This window comes from Lolium perenne, chromosome 7, assembly GCF_019359855.2.
Source record: "Lolium perenne isolate Kyuss_39 chromosome 7, Kyuss_2.0, whole genome shotgun sequence".
Taxonomy (NCBI): domain Eukaryota; kingdom Viridiplantae; phylum Streptophyta; class Magnoliopsida; order Poales; family Poaceae; genus Lolium; species Lolium perenne.
In genome coordinates this window covers 228,773,252-228,787,751 of record NC_067250.2, presented here as the reverse complement: position 1 = coordinate 228,787,751, position 14,500 = coordinate 228,773,252, and the positions used below count along the sequence as shown (strand labels likewise).

The 14,500-nt window shown below is 49.1% G+C and overlaps 1 protein-coding gene across 1 annotated transcript; it reads right to left on the bottom strand.

The window, feature by feature from the left end:
- Nucleotides 1-738: 738 nt before the first annotated feature.
- LOC127315452 (probable carboxylesterase 2) lies at nt 739-3,266 on the bottom strand. Its single transcript, XM_051345938.2, has 2 exons — nt 2,079-3,266; nt 739-1,008 (listed from the first exon to the last, which is right to left on the bottom strand). The coding sequence occupies exons 1-2, from the start codon at nt 3,264-3,266 to the stop codon at nt 739-741; spliced, it is 1,458 nt and encodes a 485-aa protein (XP_051201898.2).
- Between the last annotated feature and the right edge of the window lie 11,234 nt (nt 3,267-14,500).

Below are 14,500 nucleotides of genomic sequence, written 5' to 3'. Positions count from 1 at the left end.
AGTGGAGAAGGGAAAGCTCCTTCATGGGGTTTTCTCGAGGAACAAGGTGAGACCTGTGTGGCCGTTGGACCTTCGTGGTCCACACCTCCTCAACACAGACGTACTCCCTCTCGTGGGAGGAACTTCGGGAAACATATCGCGTCTCATGTATGCTACTCCAGTTGTCCCGCTCCCTCTATCTCACTATCTTGTCGGTTCCTTTACTTGTTACATCGCATATGCTCATACTAGGTTCACCTTAGTTGCTAAAGTTAACAACTTTATTTCCACATCGCATATAAAACTGAAAAAGATATAAAAATTGTGTAGCGACCATTCACCCCCTCTTGTTCGCTGCCGATCCATTCAACAAACAATTGACAGAAATATAGGATAATGTCATATGGTAATTGTGAACATTCACCACCGCATTCTTACAAAAGGTACCAATGGTTGCATTCTAACACAAAATCAAACGGTTGCATTCTACCTGATATTCAACTAGTACATCTCTAGAACCCGTGGGGTCCATTTTGCGTGGATGCAGTTTCATCAGGATTTTGATTTTGTGCACCATCATCACTGAAAGAAGATGATATGTACTCCCAGGTCCAGTATTGTACCCTTCAGCTGCTCTGCCCCTGCCTGTACGACTACCAGCATTCCCAGTTCCATTTTGTGAATTTCTAGTAGTACTAGCAGTGCCCCTTGCTCTTGTTGCTCCTCTACCCCTACCATTTGATTCTTGATCAGTAGAAGCTAATCTTGCTCTTGTTCCTCCTCTGCCCCTGCCAAGTTGCACTTGATCAGTAGCAGCTGCCCTCCCCTGCCAGTTGTACTACCGGCAATGGCTCTTCCTGTCCCTCTGGCTCTAGTTTCTTTAGTGGCCCCTCCTGTTGCTCTGCTAACTGCTGCTCTCCCCCTTGACATTGCAGTAGTAATTCTACTAGCTGGAATGTTCTCTCTATTCCCAAGCACAAAATGAGATTCTTCTGGCAGTGGCCCTTCTGGTATCCTAGATGTAGTTTCCTATGCACATACAATTTCACAGGGATTAGTGTGATAGGAAAATTTTCATAAGCAATTGAGACAACACAATAGGTAGTTTTCTCACTTCATGCAACAAATTGTAAACCATTGAATCCGGCATTTCAGATGGATCGGCATGATAAATCCCATCATGTGGCATTATTTGAAATGGATAAAGCAATGTCACGGTGTGCATGTCACAATATTTCCTAAAATATTGAAATCTATTAAGAGGACAACTCACTGCAAGTATACTGGGATCGTCAAGTTCTTCTTCATGTGTACCTTCTGGCCGACTTGTAGTTGCAATGTGATTTTTCTGTCCATTCTTGTTGTGATCTGCAGACTTGCACAATGAACAATGCATTGTGACACCATGTTTTGTCAGTTTTCCATTTTTCTCACTAGGATCTTTCTTCCTATTCTTTTTTGGCCTCCCAATGGTCTTTGTGTATAATGGTGGGATGCACAACAATGCCATTCAGAATTTCCCAGTGCTCTTTTCTTCTCGGAGGCACAACATTAGATCCATAGGCTTTCAAATATGTCTCAACTATGCAACAAGAATGGACGAGATCCTCTGGATCAAGCTTATCATCTTTGCAACAAGCAAGGGCATGTCCACATGTATTCCACTTAGCTGCCACATCATACATAAGCTGTACATAAGTATTTCCGTCATACATAAAAAACATAACTTACTGTTTTTCTTATTACATTTAATACCCTTGTCTATAAATAGACGTTTTAGATTTATCTAAATTTGAAGGTATCCAGACGGTATTTCGTGTCTAGATACATTCAAATTTAGAGGTCTATTTATGGCTGGAGTATTTATATATAAAGGTATAACAAGTATCATCAGTGACCCGAATCACACATTTGCAGTCATCTGCCAACACTTCATTGTGGACTTTCATCCACTAGAAAAAGTTCTTGATGATTGAACTCCATGGAGCTGCTGCTGGTAATGAGAGTCTGTTTGTCTTGTTAGGCCTCACTCCGCCCAAAGATGGCCCATATGTAGTGTTGGATGTTTTTCCCAGTCCAATTTGTAAACAACCACTTGCCATAGATTTCCTGCCACTCCAATTTTTCATGGCCATCCCATATCCAAATATGTCAATGTATGGTCTAGCAGGCACGCTTAGAGTTAGCTGATCACAGTCATCAGTCTCACCTTCTTCTGATGTCTTGTTACCCCCGTATCCATGCAGCTCGTGCAGCTCCGGGAGCATAGCGGCCGGCAGCGGCAAGGCGCTGCGCTGATTCACGAACTGCGCTACGCTCTCCATGAGCTTCTTGCTGGTCGCACGCAGCGGGTTGTACAGGTGGAAGCCATGGTCCTCGCCCTCCGACTCCACCAGCGTCACGGCGTCACCGGACCACGCGCAGTCGCGCATGTGGGCTGCCAACTGGCGGCCACGGTCCCGCATGCTGTCTTTCTCGGCGACGGCTACCAGCATGCGCCGGCATGTTAGCGACGCGACCTCCTCCGCAGGGGGATTGATCCGGGGGTCGTCGTTGCCGGCGTGGCCTGCCGTCACGAATGGCCAGAGCCTGTCCACCAGGTCAGGTGGAAACATGGCGACACCGTCCTCCCGGACGGTCTCGGAGGCCAGCCGCTCGGACCCCCAGAAGTACGGGTGCACCATGACTAGCCCCTCGATGTCCATGAGGCGGCCGTCGCGGCTGGCGCGCACCGCCGTGTGGTAGGCGATGTTGCCACCGGCGCTATCGCCGGCGAGAAACGTGCGCTCAGAGTCGGCGTAGTCGGCAAGCCAGGGATCGGAGAGGGTCGCCACCCACTGCAATGCGGTCCATGCGTCGTCGTAGGCCGCGGGTATGGGGTGCTCTGGCGCGAGACGGTACTCCACGGACACGACGAGCGCCCCGGTGTGAGCGGCCAGAGACTTGGCGTAGTTGTTGTACGTCCGGCAGAACGCGCTCTCCGTGCAGAAGGATCCGCCGTGGATGTACACGATGACCGGTAGCCTCTCGCCGGCCGCGGCGGCGGCGGCACGGGAGGTGAGAAACAGGCGTGCGGACACGCCAGTACTTTTGGCGATGACGACGTCCTTCGTTGCCACCCCACGGTTGCCCGCCGCGTCCTCCGACGCCGGCACGAATGGGCTACGGAGGAAACGCTCGACGTGGCCGCCCTTGTACTCGCGGATGAATGGGTAGAGGTCGACGGTGATGTCGTCGGTGGCACCCTTCTCTTTTGCTGGAGAGCTCACGATTGCAGTTGCAGACATGGTGACCGAGGCAGCCAGTTCTTGTATGTATCTGCTAGCTACCTAGGGTGTCTATGCAGCTCTATCTCTGTCTTGAGTTGTGGTGTCTGGGATGCCATTCTTGAGCTTTTTATAGCTGGATTTTGTTCCGGTCCAACTGTAACCATGCAATAGCAGTACTGCAGCTAGTTCATTTGATGAATATTTGCATCTATTTTTTCTGTGTGTGAAGTATAATACGCGCGCGCATACATATTTGTATGCAGCTCGATCTCTTTATCGTGTTGTGGTGTGGTGTGGGATGCCATTGGTGGGCTGTTAGATTCCACTCCGATTCATTTCGGTGATGTAAAACGTGCCAAGCGATCGATGTATCTATTCTTAATAGTTCAACTGCTGAGTTGAACATTTGATATATTTTTTGAACTTTTTTAATGAGCGAATTTTGGTTTTTGGGAACGAATGCTTACTGACTGTTGGATCTCCAAAGTGAATGGTGGGTGGCACTTGCAGTTACGCTTCACCTTCTTGTCGCCTTCCTTTGTTCGTCCGAGGATAAGGCTAGGGCGCTACTCATACCAGCGTCAGTCAGATGAAAGAGCTCTCTGATCTGTCCAAGAGCAATGCTCCAAAGCTGGGAACCTCCACAGAAACATAGAAATCTTATAATTTCGCTTATAAAAAAGGTTCAGTTTCGTTGTAAAGTCAAGAGCTGTCCAAAATGTCTATAAACAAAAGCTTTTTCCAGAATATGTCTCAAAATCATAAGACTTAACTTGTCGACAATTCACATGTAACATGTCTCTCGACGGAGCAAATTAAACTGCGTACAATTATTAAATTGCTTGTGCATGTGGGATTCCGGCCGACACGATTGATGTACTAGCTTTCGTACGACGTCAAAAAATGATTACTTCTACATCCCACGTCTCGTGAGCAATGTGCGGTGAAGATTCTCGGTGCAGAGTTTCCTAGGGATGGACAAACTAAGCATAGTTATTTCAAAAAAAAGAAGGAATTATGGTACATGATTGGCTACATATAATATTTAAGGGCTAGGCTCTATAATCTATATTAACAAACCCACAACGTTTTCTCTGATCTATAAGAGCAACTCCAATAGTATATAGCCGGTTGTTGACTATAAGCAAGATGCCATGTTATCTATAGTCAACATGGAACCAACAAGTACAATAGTTAACTATAAGAACCCACATTTCATTCACACATCTTACCTAGGGGCACGTGCTATAGCTAGCTCTTGCATAGTGGGGAGTAACATATAGTACTACCTTCATAATGCATAGTCTAACTTATCATGCATGAGTGTATTAATTAGCTTGTAGAGTCATTTAATCTTGAAAAGTGTGATGTTATGGTAACATAGCTAGTTATCACAACCATTTTTTTTTCATTTAATATCATGTCATACCATATCAATTTGCCTAGTTGACAATGCATGTAGCTCTATGTTAACCTTAGGTACTCCCAGTATGAGTATTCTAAGAGCAAGAGCAATAATACAGCTCGTTGCCGGCTATAAACACATGACAGGTCACCTAGAGCTTTCATAACATATGTACAATAGTCTGACTCTTACGTGAACTTTATGTAATATTTAAAGGACTTCCAGTAATCAGTGCTGCGCATGCCATGCATTGCATGCAAGACTGCAGGCCATCCAAGAGCTAGCTCAAAGCGTCGGCAGCTGACTATTAGTGGGTTGCAGTGTATCGTTTATTGCGCTGTAGCCGGGCGCTTAGCGAAGAGCCTGCTCTCTTCTCTCTCATCTCTTCTCTCTCCTCCAGCTGTGATTTTGCTGATGTGGCATTGCTTGTAGCCTGCTGAGTAGGAGTTGTTGTACTTGCTCTAAGAGCTCACTCACATTCTCTCTCCTCTTTTCTCTCCTCCAACTAGACACAAATATATTATTTTAATCCTTGTAGCTAGCTAACTAGATCTTATTGTACTTACTCTAAGAGCAAGAGCAATAATACAGCTCGTTGCCGGCTATAAACACATGGCAGGTCACCTAGAGCCTTCATAAAGTAAACATATGTACAATAGTCTGACTCTTACGTGAACTTTATGTAATATTTAAAGGACTTCCAGTAATCAGTGCTGCGCATGCCATGCATTGCATGCAAGACTGCAGGCCATCCAAGAGCTAGCTCAAAGCGTCGGCAGCTGACTATTAGTGGGCTGCAGTGTTGTTATCACCAGATTTTGGACAAATCCAGAGGTGGGCCGTAAGAGAGATGGGCTTAGAGGACTACACGTGGAAGATCTCTGAAGCGGCCTTGCACGGAGAATTTGGGCTAGTTTGCCCGTGTATCTTTAATTGTAGTAGGTTATATCTTAGATCAAGATTTAGAGTTTGTATCGCACACGGTGGGATATTCCCACGTTAGAAAGTCCGCTGGACTATAAATATGTATCTAGGGTTTATGGAATAAACAACAACACAACGTTCACCCCAAAACAAACCAATCTCGGCGCACCGCCAACTCCTTCGTCTCGAGGGTTTCAATCAGGTAAGCGACATGCTGCCTAGATCGCATCTTGCGATCTAGGCAGCACAAGCTCCACGTTGTTCATGCGTTGCGCGTACTGAAGCGTCTTTGATGGCGCGCAACGTAGTTATCATAGATGTGTTAGGGTTAGCATAGTTCTTCGTATAAACATGCTTACGTAGTGCAACCCCTGCATGTCTAGCCGCCCTCACGCCTATCTCAGGCGTGGGGGCGGCACCCTGCTTGTTCTTTATTTAGTAGATCTGATCCGTTACGATTGCTCCTTGTTATGCAAGGATTAGTTTAATATCTGCAATAGTTAGGCCTTACAAAGTGGGGGAGGATCCAGTGGCACGTAGGGTGGCGTTCGCAAGTCCTAAACAGGATGTTCCGCGGATCAACTTCATTGTTGGTTCTTTGGCCTTGTTTAGGATCGGCTTATGAGCACCGTGCGTGGCCGCGAGGCCCAACCTGGAGTAGGATGATCCGATTATGCGGTGAAAACCCTAAATCGTCGTAGATCTAATTAGCTTCATCTTGATCAAGCAGGATCACCAAGTATTCGTGCACCCCGTACGAATCATGGGTGAATCGGCTCTTTGAGCCGATTCACGGGATCTTTGAGAGCCGATCGAGGCTCGTATTTAATGTTTACGTGTATGCCATGCGGGAACTAAGCGAGGCATCCCCATCACCTTCACGACCAGGTATAGGTCAGGTGGCACGCCCTTGCACTTCGCATCGCCGCGTGTGACCGAGAAGAGCATTGCGGGCCGTCGCTCGGAGGGTCTCAGCCAGCCGCAGCTCTAGGCTCTTCCGGCTCTACCGTGTTGACAGGCCGCTGCCCGCCGGTGGGTTTTGGCGATCAACACATTACGCACGCCCGGTGGGACAATCGTCTACATCAACCACATCGCCATCTACATACGAGATGGCGACGGACGGCACGCCCGATCACCTACGAGGAGCTGCTGCTGAGCTCAAGAAGAAACATGACGAGATCAAGGCCACCCTCGAAGCCGACCTCATCGGCTCTTTTCGAAGAACCCGTACCCATGGCATCGGATGGAAGGGGTTCTCACCACAAGGTGCACTCGATGGGATAGATCTCTGCCCCGTCGGAGGAACGCACCGGGGCCCTGCGGCGGGAGATCAACTACTTGGTGGCTCACTCGCTACACCGCCACTCGAAAACTTGGTCAACGTGTTGGAGCGTCTCGCTCTGCGCGTGATCCGAGAGATCATGAGCCACCGGTACTCGCCGTCGGGACCAGCTCTCGGGACGCACCAAGGAGAGTTGCCACTCCAGTCCCGTCCACCGCTGCCGTATGCGTTGGCAGCACCACTGAAGTGCCGGCTACACCGGCATTCGTCGTCTACAAGATCGGTGGTGACCCTAGTGACTACCAGTTCTTGGGCGAGGCGCCTAAGGAGATCCCTCAAGGATACGCGTGCACGTATGTGCCGGATTGTGGCAGCTGGGCACTCTCAAACCAGGCCACAACGTCGGGGACTCCGGCGCAGACGGGAGGACGTCGGCGACGAGCTTGAGAAGCGACGTGGCTAACTAAGTACGCCACCCCGACGAAACTCGAGCCCAGCTCCTGCGGTTGGCTCGAGCTGGAAAAGCAAACATGGCTGGCTAAGTACGCCACCCCGGCGAATCTTGAGTGCATCTCCTGCAGCCAGCACGGCGGATCAGATCAGTACCATGCGAGAGACCAGTTCGGCATTATGCCGAAAAGGAGAGCAATCGGCTATTCCAAGCCGTACCCCGACGAGTACGAGATGATCCCGCTGCCACCTAAATATCGGCTCCACGACTTCTCCAAATTCGAGTGGATCGGATGGCTCCAGCTCCATCGAGCACATCGGCCGATATTTGGCGCAACTAGGACCGGCTTCGGTGTCGGATCAGCTACGTGTGAGGCTCTTTTCCACGGTCCCTCACAGGATCGGCTTTTGGATGGTATACCTCTTTGCCGACAAACTCCATCCGATCTTGGAAGCAATTGGAAGAACAGTTCCATATGCAATATCATTCGAAGCTTCCGAGTCTAGCATTGCCGATCTAGCACAACTACGTCGAAGCGCGGAGAAACGGTGACGAGTACATCCAGCGCTTCAGGAATCTTAGGAACCGATGTTATTCGGTTCGTATAAGCTGAAAAGAAGCGGTCGAGTTGGCGGTAGGTGGCCTTGCAACACAGCTCAAGGACATGGCCTCCCAAGCAGATTATCCTCCCTGGCGCACATGGTTCGAAACTATCAGCATATGAACAGCGCCACCCGGACACTGTACCAAGATAAGTTCAAGCGTGCGAGTAGTCATGGTCGATACGAGAGGAAGGTGAAGTGCTGCGGGAGACCAAGAAGTAGCGATGGCTGAGTGGACTCGGGGAGGAACCCCGTGTCCTGCAAATGGGTAAAGCCACCAGGGCCGCCCGGGGATTTGATTTTGACGTGACCAAGACTGAACAAATCTTCGACCTCCTGCTCAAGGAGAAACAGTTGACGATTCTGAAGGTCTCAAGTTCCCCACGGCGCAAGAGCTAAACGGAAAGCCGTCTTGCAAATTCCACAACTCGCTTTCCCATGCCACCAACATTGCGCAGGTGTGGCGTCGGCACATCCAAGCGGCGATAGAGAAGGGCGTTTAATTTTCAACCGATGCGCCATGAAGGTAGACACCCAGCCCTTCCCCGCCGTTAACATGGTAGAAGTCATCTACCCCGAGGGCTGCCAGCCAGGTCCCACGTTCAGCATCAACATGGTAGGACCTGGGAACCACTCTGGCAAAGATGGAGATGAGGGCAGCTGCTCTCATAGCAAGGATACAGGGGAGGCCGCTCCACGCGATCGGCTCCATCATGATGGCAAGCGCTACGTTACAGAGGGAGAAGTGAAGAATATAAGATATCAACGACCTCTCTCTGATCACCTCCTCAACAAATATGTGAGTCAGTATGACCAACGCTGGCGGTCCAACTATGATGATGAAGGAGATCGTCTGGCTAGAGAAGCCAGAAGACATCGTCGGCAGGATCGCGATGAGGAGGAGCACGAGCGCCGTGCCACGGAAAAATCAAGGGAGCAAGATGACAACGCCAGACACTGGGACTGCCCTTTCTTCAGACACTGCTGGGATTCAGGAATGAGCCGATTGCCCACAATCGGCAATTGCCCAGAATGCAACAAGAAGAAGAAGGAGGCAGCCAACGTGTCTGTGTTTGAGCGCTTAGGGCCTCTCCCACCACCAAGCAAACGTGCTGAGTCACTTCGTTGGGCAGATTTTGAGGATTCCGAAGACGAAGGACTAGAAGAAGAAGAAGACAGGTGCCACCGTCCAAGGTGGTGCCCTGACGGACTCAGCCGTTCACAAAAACGCAGGGTTCAGCGGTTGCGCGGCCTGGAGGAAGCCGAAAGGTTATACCTGCATACGCTAAGGAAGGCACGGCCTGATCTGGCCGCAAAGGTTCAGCGAGCCCTGGATGAAGAGGGTCGTCCACGAAGAATGGAGTGGCGTCCCAAGCAAAAGAAAGCCGATGATGAAACATCGGCTGGCTCGCTTTATGGTGCTTGTCTTGCCGACGGAGCTTAGTGTTCCACAATTATACGATGCACTTAAGGTGGACGACGACGGGCGCGTCAAGTCAGAGGTTGGGTTGGTTTTATCCAGCCTAACCGAGTAGCAAGATTAAACCAATGAGCAAACCGTGCGAGGCTGATCCTTGTGATCGGCCCCAAAAGTTTATGAAGGGACATTACAAAACCTTCATCGAACGAGCAAGGTGGAGGCCGATTCCAGCAATCGGCCAAAATTATCTTCTGCACATATTCTGTTTGTGGTCGACAACGATCTCTTTGGGCGTGGCCACGTCGGCAGATGAAAGTCAGCATGAATCTTTGCGAAGCCGACGTACAAGAGCAGTGCCCTGACTAACCATGAAAGCCGATATCTGCAGTCATTTGGCAGATTCGGCTCGGGGGGCATATAGTCAGATGAACATATGCAGATAAACATGTGCAGACATGCGTGCAGTGGAACATTGGGGGCCGGTTAAGGAAAAATCGGCCAAATAAAAAAAAAATTTCAGAAGCAAAGCCGATGCGCAGCCATCGACTTTAGTACTGATTACAGGACCAAGACCTACTGGCTATGTGCTCAAGGGTTTACATCAACGTCGATGTTCAGTAGAAAGAAAGCTGATCAACGACTTATGCATCCTCGCCGGTATTCTTGCCTTGATGAAAGCTCGGGGGGCAGCTCGCCCTGGAAGTTCTTCAGAGAGCCGATTTTGATGGAATCGGCTGATTCTGCGTTACGATTCGGAGGCTGATGGTGACACATGTGGTTGGCTCACGATTGTCCTCGCCTTGATGAAGACTCGGGGGGCAACGGACTACATGAAGATTTGGTTCTTTAGAAACCAATTGGAGTTGCATCGGTTGATCCTGTGTCGTGATCCTCTCTGGAAGACGATTACGGTCGCGAAAGAAGATTGCTGAAGCTATGGAGAGGAATCGGGAAGGAGGCCGTCGGCTTGTACAGATTTTGGACTGTCACAGCCATTGCAAAGGGATTGGATTCTCAAAATAGCCGATGAGTGGTCATCGGCTAAGGGATTGCGAAGAAAATATGGTCAGATACCAAATCGCAGCCTGAAATTGAGAAGTTCTCGGCCTACGAGCTAATCGACATGAGAATCCAGCTTCATGGGCGTCCAAAAGAAGAAAAAATCGATACTTTGCTATCGGTCTTGATATGACAGGCGGAAGGAATGAAATTGGGGCAATTGAAGGATGAATCAAAAGAACAATTTCATTAATTCAGAGGAGCGGCTTTACAAGAAAGAGCCGATGGCTCTCAAAAGAGGGATCTAGTGCCTAGCGCACTGCTACTACTAGTCCTATTCTACTAGCCGTCGCTGTCCTCGTCGTCACCGCCGTCGATGTCGTCGGTGCTGCTCCCGGGGAGCTCCTCGTCGCTGCTACCCCAGCCCATGGCCGGAGCCTCTTCCTCCTCGTCATCATCATCGTCCTCGCTGTCCGCCCAGGAGCGGAAGCGCTTGGTTGGCGGGTACCCGGCGGAAGAGGAAGATTCATCTTCCTCCTCCTCTTCTTCTTCTTCGTCGTCATCTTCATCCTCGCTGTCCGCCCACATGCGGGAGCGCTTCTTCAGCGGGAGCTTGGCGGAGGGAAGGTCTTGGCCTTCGCTACTTCTCCTTCTTTCTTCTCATCATTGGAGGGGAGGGGGTCCACTTCGGAAGAAGGTTTGTCCTCGTTCTTGTTTGGAGAGAATGGGGGGAATATGTTTGATAAGGAGGAGGAAGAGTTAGACTTTGCTTTCGGAGAAGAGGGTTTTTTGGGTGCCGATGGCTGGAACAGAGGAAGGGGATGAAGAAAGCTAATCGATCGGCACAGTTAAATAATGAGGAGCCTGGTGGAAATTTACTGTCATTACAGTTTCCAAGGAGATGAGGCCAGAGCTATCGAATTTTGCAGAGAAGCTGAGAAGACAGGGCATGATGATAACGGATATTGCAACAGCTCTGCTCTGCCACGACATGACCCGACGGAGGAACGCTTAATGATTTTGGAAAAATTATTTCCAAAACCAGGGGGGCATGTGTTATCACCAGATTTTGGACAAATCCAGAGGTGGGCCGTAAGAGAGATGGGCTTAGAGGACTACACGTGGAAGATCTCTGAAGCGGCCTTGCACGGAGAATTTGGGCTAGTTTGCCCGTGTATCTTTAATTGTAGTAGGTTATATCTTAGATCAAGATTTAGAGTTTGTATCGCACACGGTGGGATATTCCCACGTTAGAAAGTCCGCTGGACTATAAATATGTATCTAGGGTTTATGGAATAAACAACAACACAACGTTCACCCCAAAACAAACCAATCTCGGCGCACCGCCAACTCCTTCGTCTCGAGGGTTTCAATCAGGTAAGCGACATGCTGCCTAGATCGCATCTTGCGATCTAGGCAGCACAAGCTCCACGTTGTTCATGCGTTGCGCGTACTGAAGCGTCTTTGATGGCGCGCAACGTAGTTATCATAGATGTGTTAGGGTTAGCATAGTTCTTCGTATAAACATGCTTACGTAGTGCAACCCCTGCATGTCTAGCCGCCCTCACGCCTATCTCAGGCGTGGGGGCGGCACCCTGCTTGTTCTTTATTTAGTAGATCTGATCCGTTACGATTGCTCCTTGTTATGCAAGGATTAGTTTAATATCTGCAATAGTTAGGCCTTACAAAGGGGGGGAGGATCCAGTGGCACGTAGGGTGGCGTTCGCAAGTCCTAAACAGGATGTTCCGCGGATCAACTTCATTGTTGGTTCTTTGGCCTTGTTTAGGATCGGCTTATGAGCACCGTGCGTGGCCGCGAGGCCCAACCTGGAGTAGGATGATCCGATTATGCGGTGAAAACCCTAAATCGTCGTAGATCTAATTAGCTTCATCTTGATCAAGCAGGATCACCAAGTATTCGTGCACCCCGTACGAATCATGGGTGAATCGGCTCTTTGAGCCGATTCACAGGATAACCTGAGAGCCGATCGAGGCTCGTATTTAATGTTTACGTGTATGCCATGCAGGAACTAAGCGAGGCATCCCCATCACCTTCCTGACCAGGTATAGGTCAGGTGGCACGCCCTTGCACTTCGCATCGCCGCGTGTGACCAGAAGAGCATTGCGGGCCGTCGCTCGGAGGGGTCTCAGCCAGCCGCAGCTCTAGGCTCTTCCCGGCTCTACCGTGTTGACAGGCCGCTGCCCGCCGGTGGGTTTTGGCGATCAACAAGTGTATCGTTTATTGCGCTGTAGTCGGGCTCTGCGAAGAGCCTGCTCTCTTCTCTCTCATCTCTTCTCAATCCTCCAGCTGTGATTTTGCTGATGTGGCATTGCTTGTAGCCTGCTGAGTAGGAGTTGTTGTACTTGCTCTAAGAGCTCACTCACATTCTCTCTCCTCTTTTCTCTCCTCCAACTAGACACAAATATATTATTTTAATCCTTGTAGCTAGCTAACTAGATCTTATTGTACTTGCTCTAAGAACATGTAGAGCTCCTGCATTTATCACACTACACATGCAGCGTTCAGTGTCGCCCCCGCAAATTTCTTTTCCGGTGTAATAAAAAGTAGAGCTTGTGGTAGATATAGACAAACTGAATAACTCAACAATATTTTTTTTTGACATCAAACTAGATTACTGGCTGTAACCAAGATCAACTATTAGAAGCTATCATGTGTTGATTAAGCCTGTTAAGCATGTGAAGACAGCCGGGGACCAAATCTGACACCCCGCCAGCGGGTCATGGACTCATGGTCGTGAACTTCTAGGCTTAGAGTCCGCTAAACCGAGAGGGTTAATCGCGATTAAAGGAACTTTTGTGCGTACGGCTCTTCTGTGTCTTATCCCTGTCCGACGAGTGATCCAGCGGCTGTAAATTTATTTTACATATGGATGGTTTGATGTGCAACATAGAATCAATTCATTGGACCAACTAATTTAGATCAGAGAGTACATGAATCGGGAAAAAATTTCACGCATAGCAGATCTCGCCAGGGAATTGCTTCGAGAGGAAACACTTGACTTGGAGTCAGTCCACTAGAGGAGACTTGGCTGCAGTCCAGTCTTTGCAGTGTTGCATGCCTGTACATACACATTTATCCCTCGCATTTGCTTGTAAATAGATAAAGGTGCTAGTAGAGGATCTACATGTTGTGCTGCACCAGATCAGTGTGTGTGTGTGTGTGTGTGGAGATTATAGGTTTGGAACGGGGACCTGATTGAATAGGTGGAGAAAAATAGACATGAGCTCTCTCCATAGCTACACTAGCTCACATGTGATCTCGTTCCTTCCTTGTGCTTTGATTCAAAAAGTGTTCTTAAGTGTTTGGTAACATTCTACAAACAATGGCACAAGCTAAATTGGCCTAGGTCAAAGTTTTGCAAAATAGCCATAAGCACATGTATGTGTTGATTTGGATTTTTCTCATTTCTTTTTCTTTGACTTTTTTGAACCCAAAAGGTGTGGTGTTGTGTTTTGATGTACTATTTGAGTTTAGGATTGTGTTTCATCATTTCAAACAAAGGAGTAGGGCTTAGGCTCAAATTTGCAATTTGGCCTTATACCCACATATGTGAGGGTTTTGCAATTTTCTTATATCTTGTTTTTCTTCCCTTTTTGATCTCAAAGGATCATGGTTAGGGTTTTAGAGATGGTTTCAAGCAATTCAAGTACAAGGCATGGCAAAGTCATACAATCATGCCTCCATATTAGGCAACACATGGAAATTAAATAAAGTTTTCTTTATCTCTAAATTTTGGAAATAGGGAAATTCATTTTCTTCTTGTTTGAAAATTTGGGATGTTACAGCAACTACCTCGTGCTGGAGATGCTTCCGCCGAGGCTGGTGCCTTCCGTGTCGCGCCGACACGGGAGCTCCTGGATGCCACGACGCATGGAGTGGTCTTCGTCATCGGGCTCCACGTCAAGGTCGGCGACGAGGTCGTCTAGATCGGCGCCTCCGGCGACGCCGAGGAGCGGCCTGCGCCCCGTCAAGCCGGAGCCTGCGTCTCCGCCGACAAACTGAGGATGCAACACATGCGCCCTCATCATCCGCGAGAGGCGTGCCCCGTCTCCATCACGCGGGAGGAAGCGGAAGATGAAGAGGGGGGCCGCAGCGGTGACCGACCGCGCCGCCGAGCAGGCCGCAACGGCAGAGGACGCTGCGA

What these genes read in the sequence shown, in the direction of transcription:
- LOC127315452 (XM_051345938.2), bottom strand. Translation starts at nt 3,266, where the DNA reads ATGTCTGCAACTGCAATCGTGAGCTCTCCAGCAAAAGAGAAGGGTGCC. An exon ending in GGAGTGGCAGGAAATCTATG is followed by an intron (nt 1,009 to 2,078) that starts GCAAGTGGTTGT and finishes GTATGTGCATAG; the next exon opens with GAAACTACATCTAGGATACC.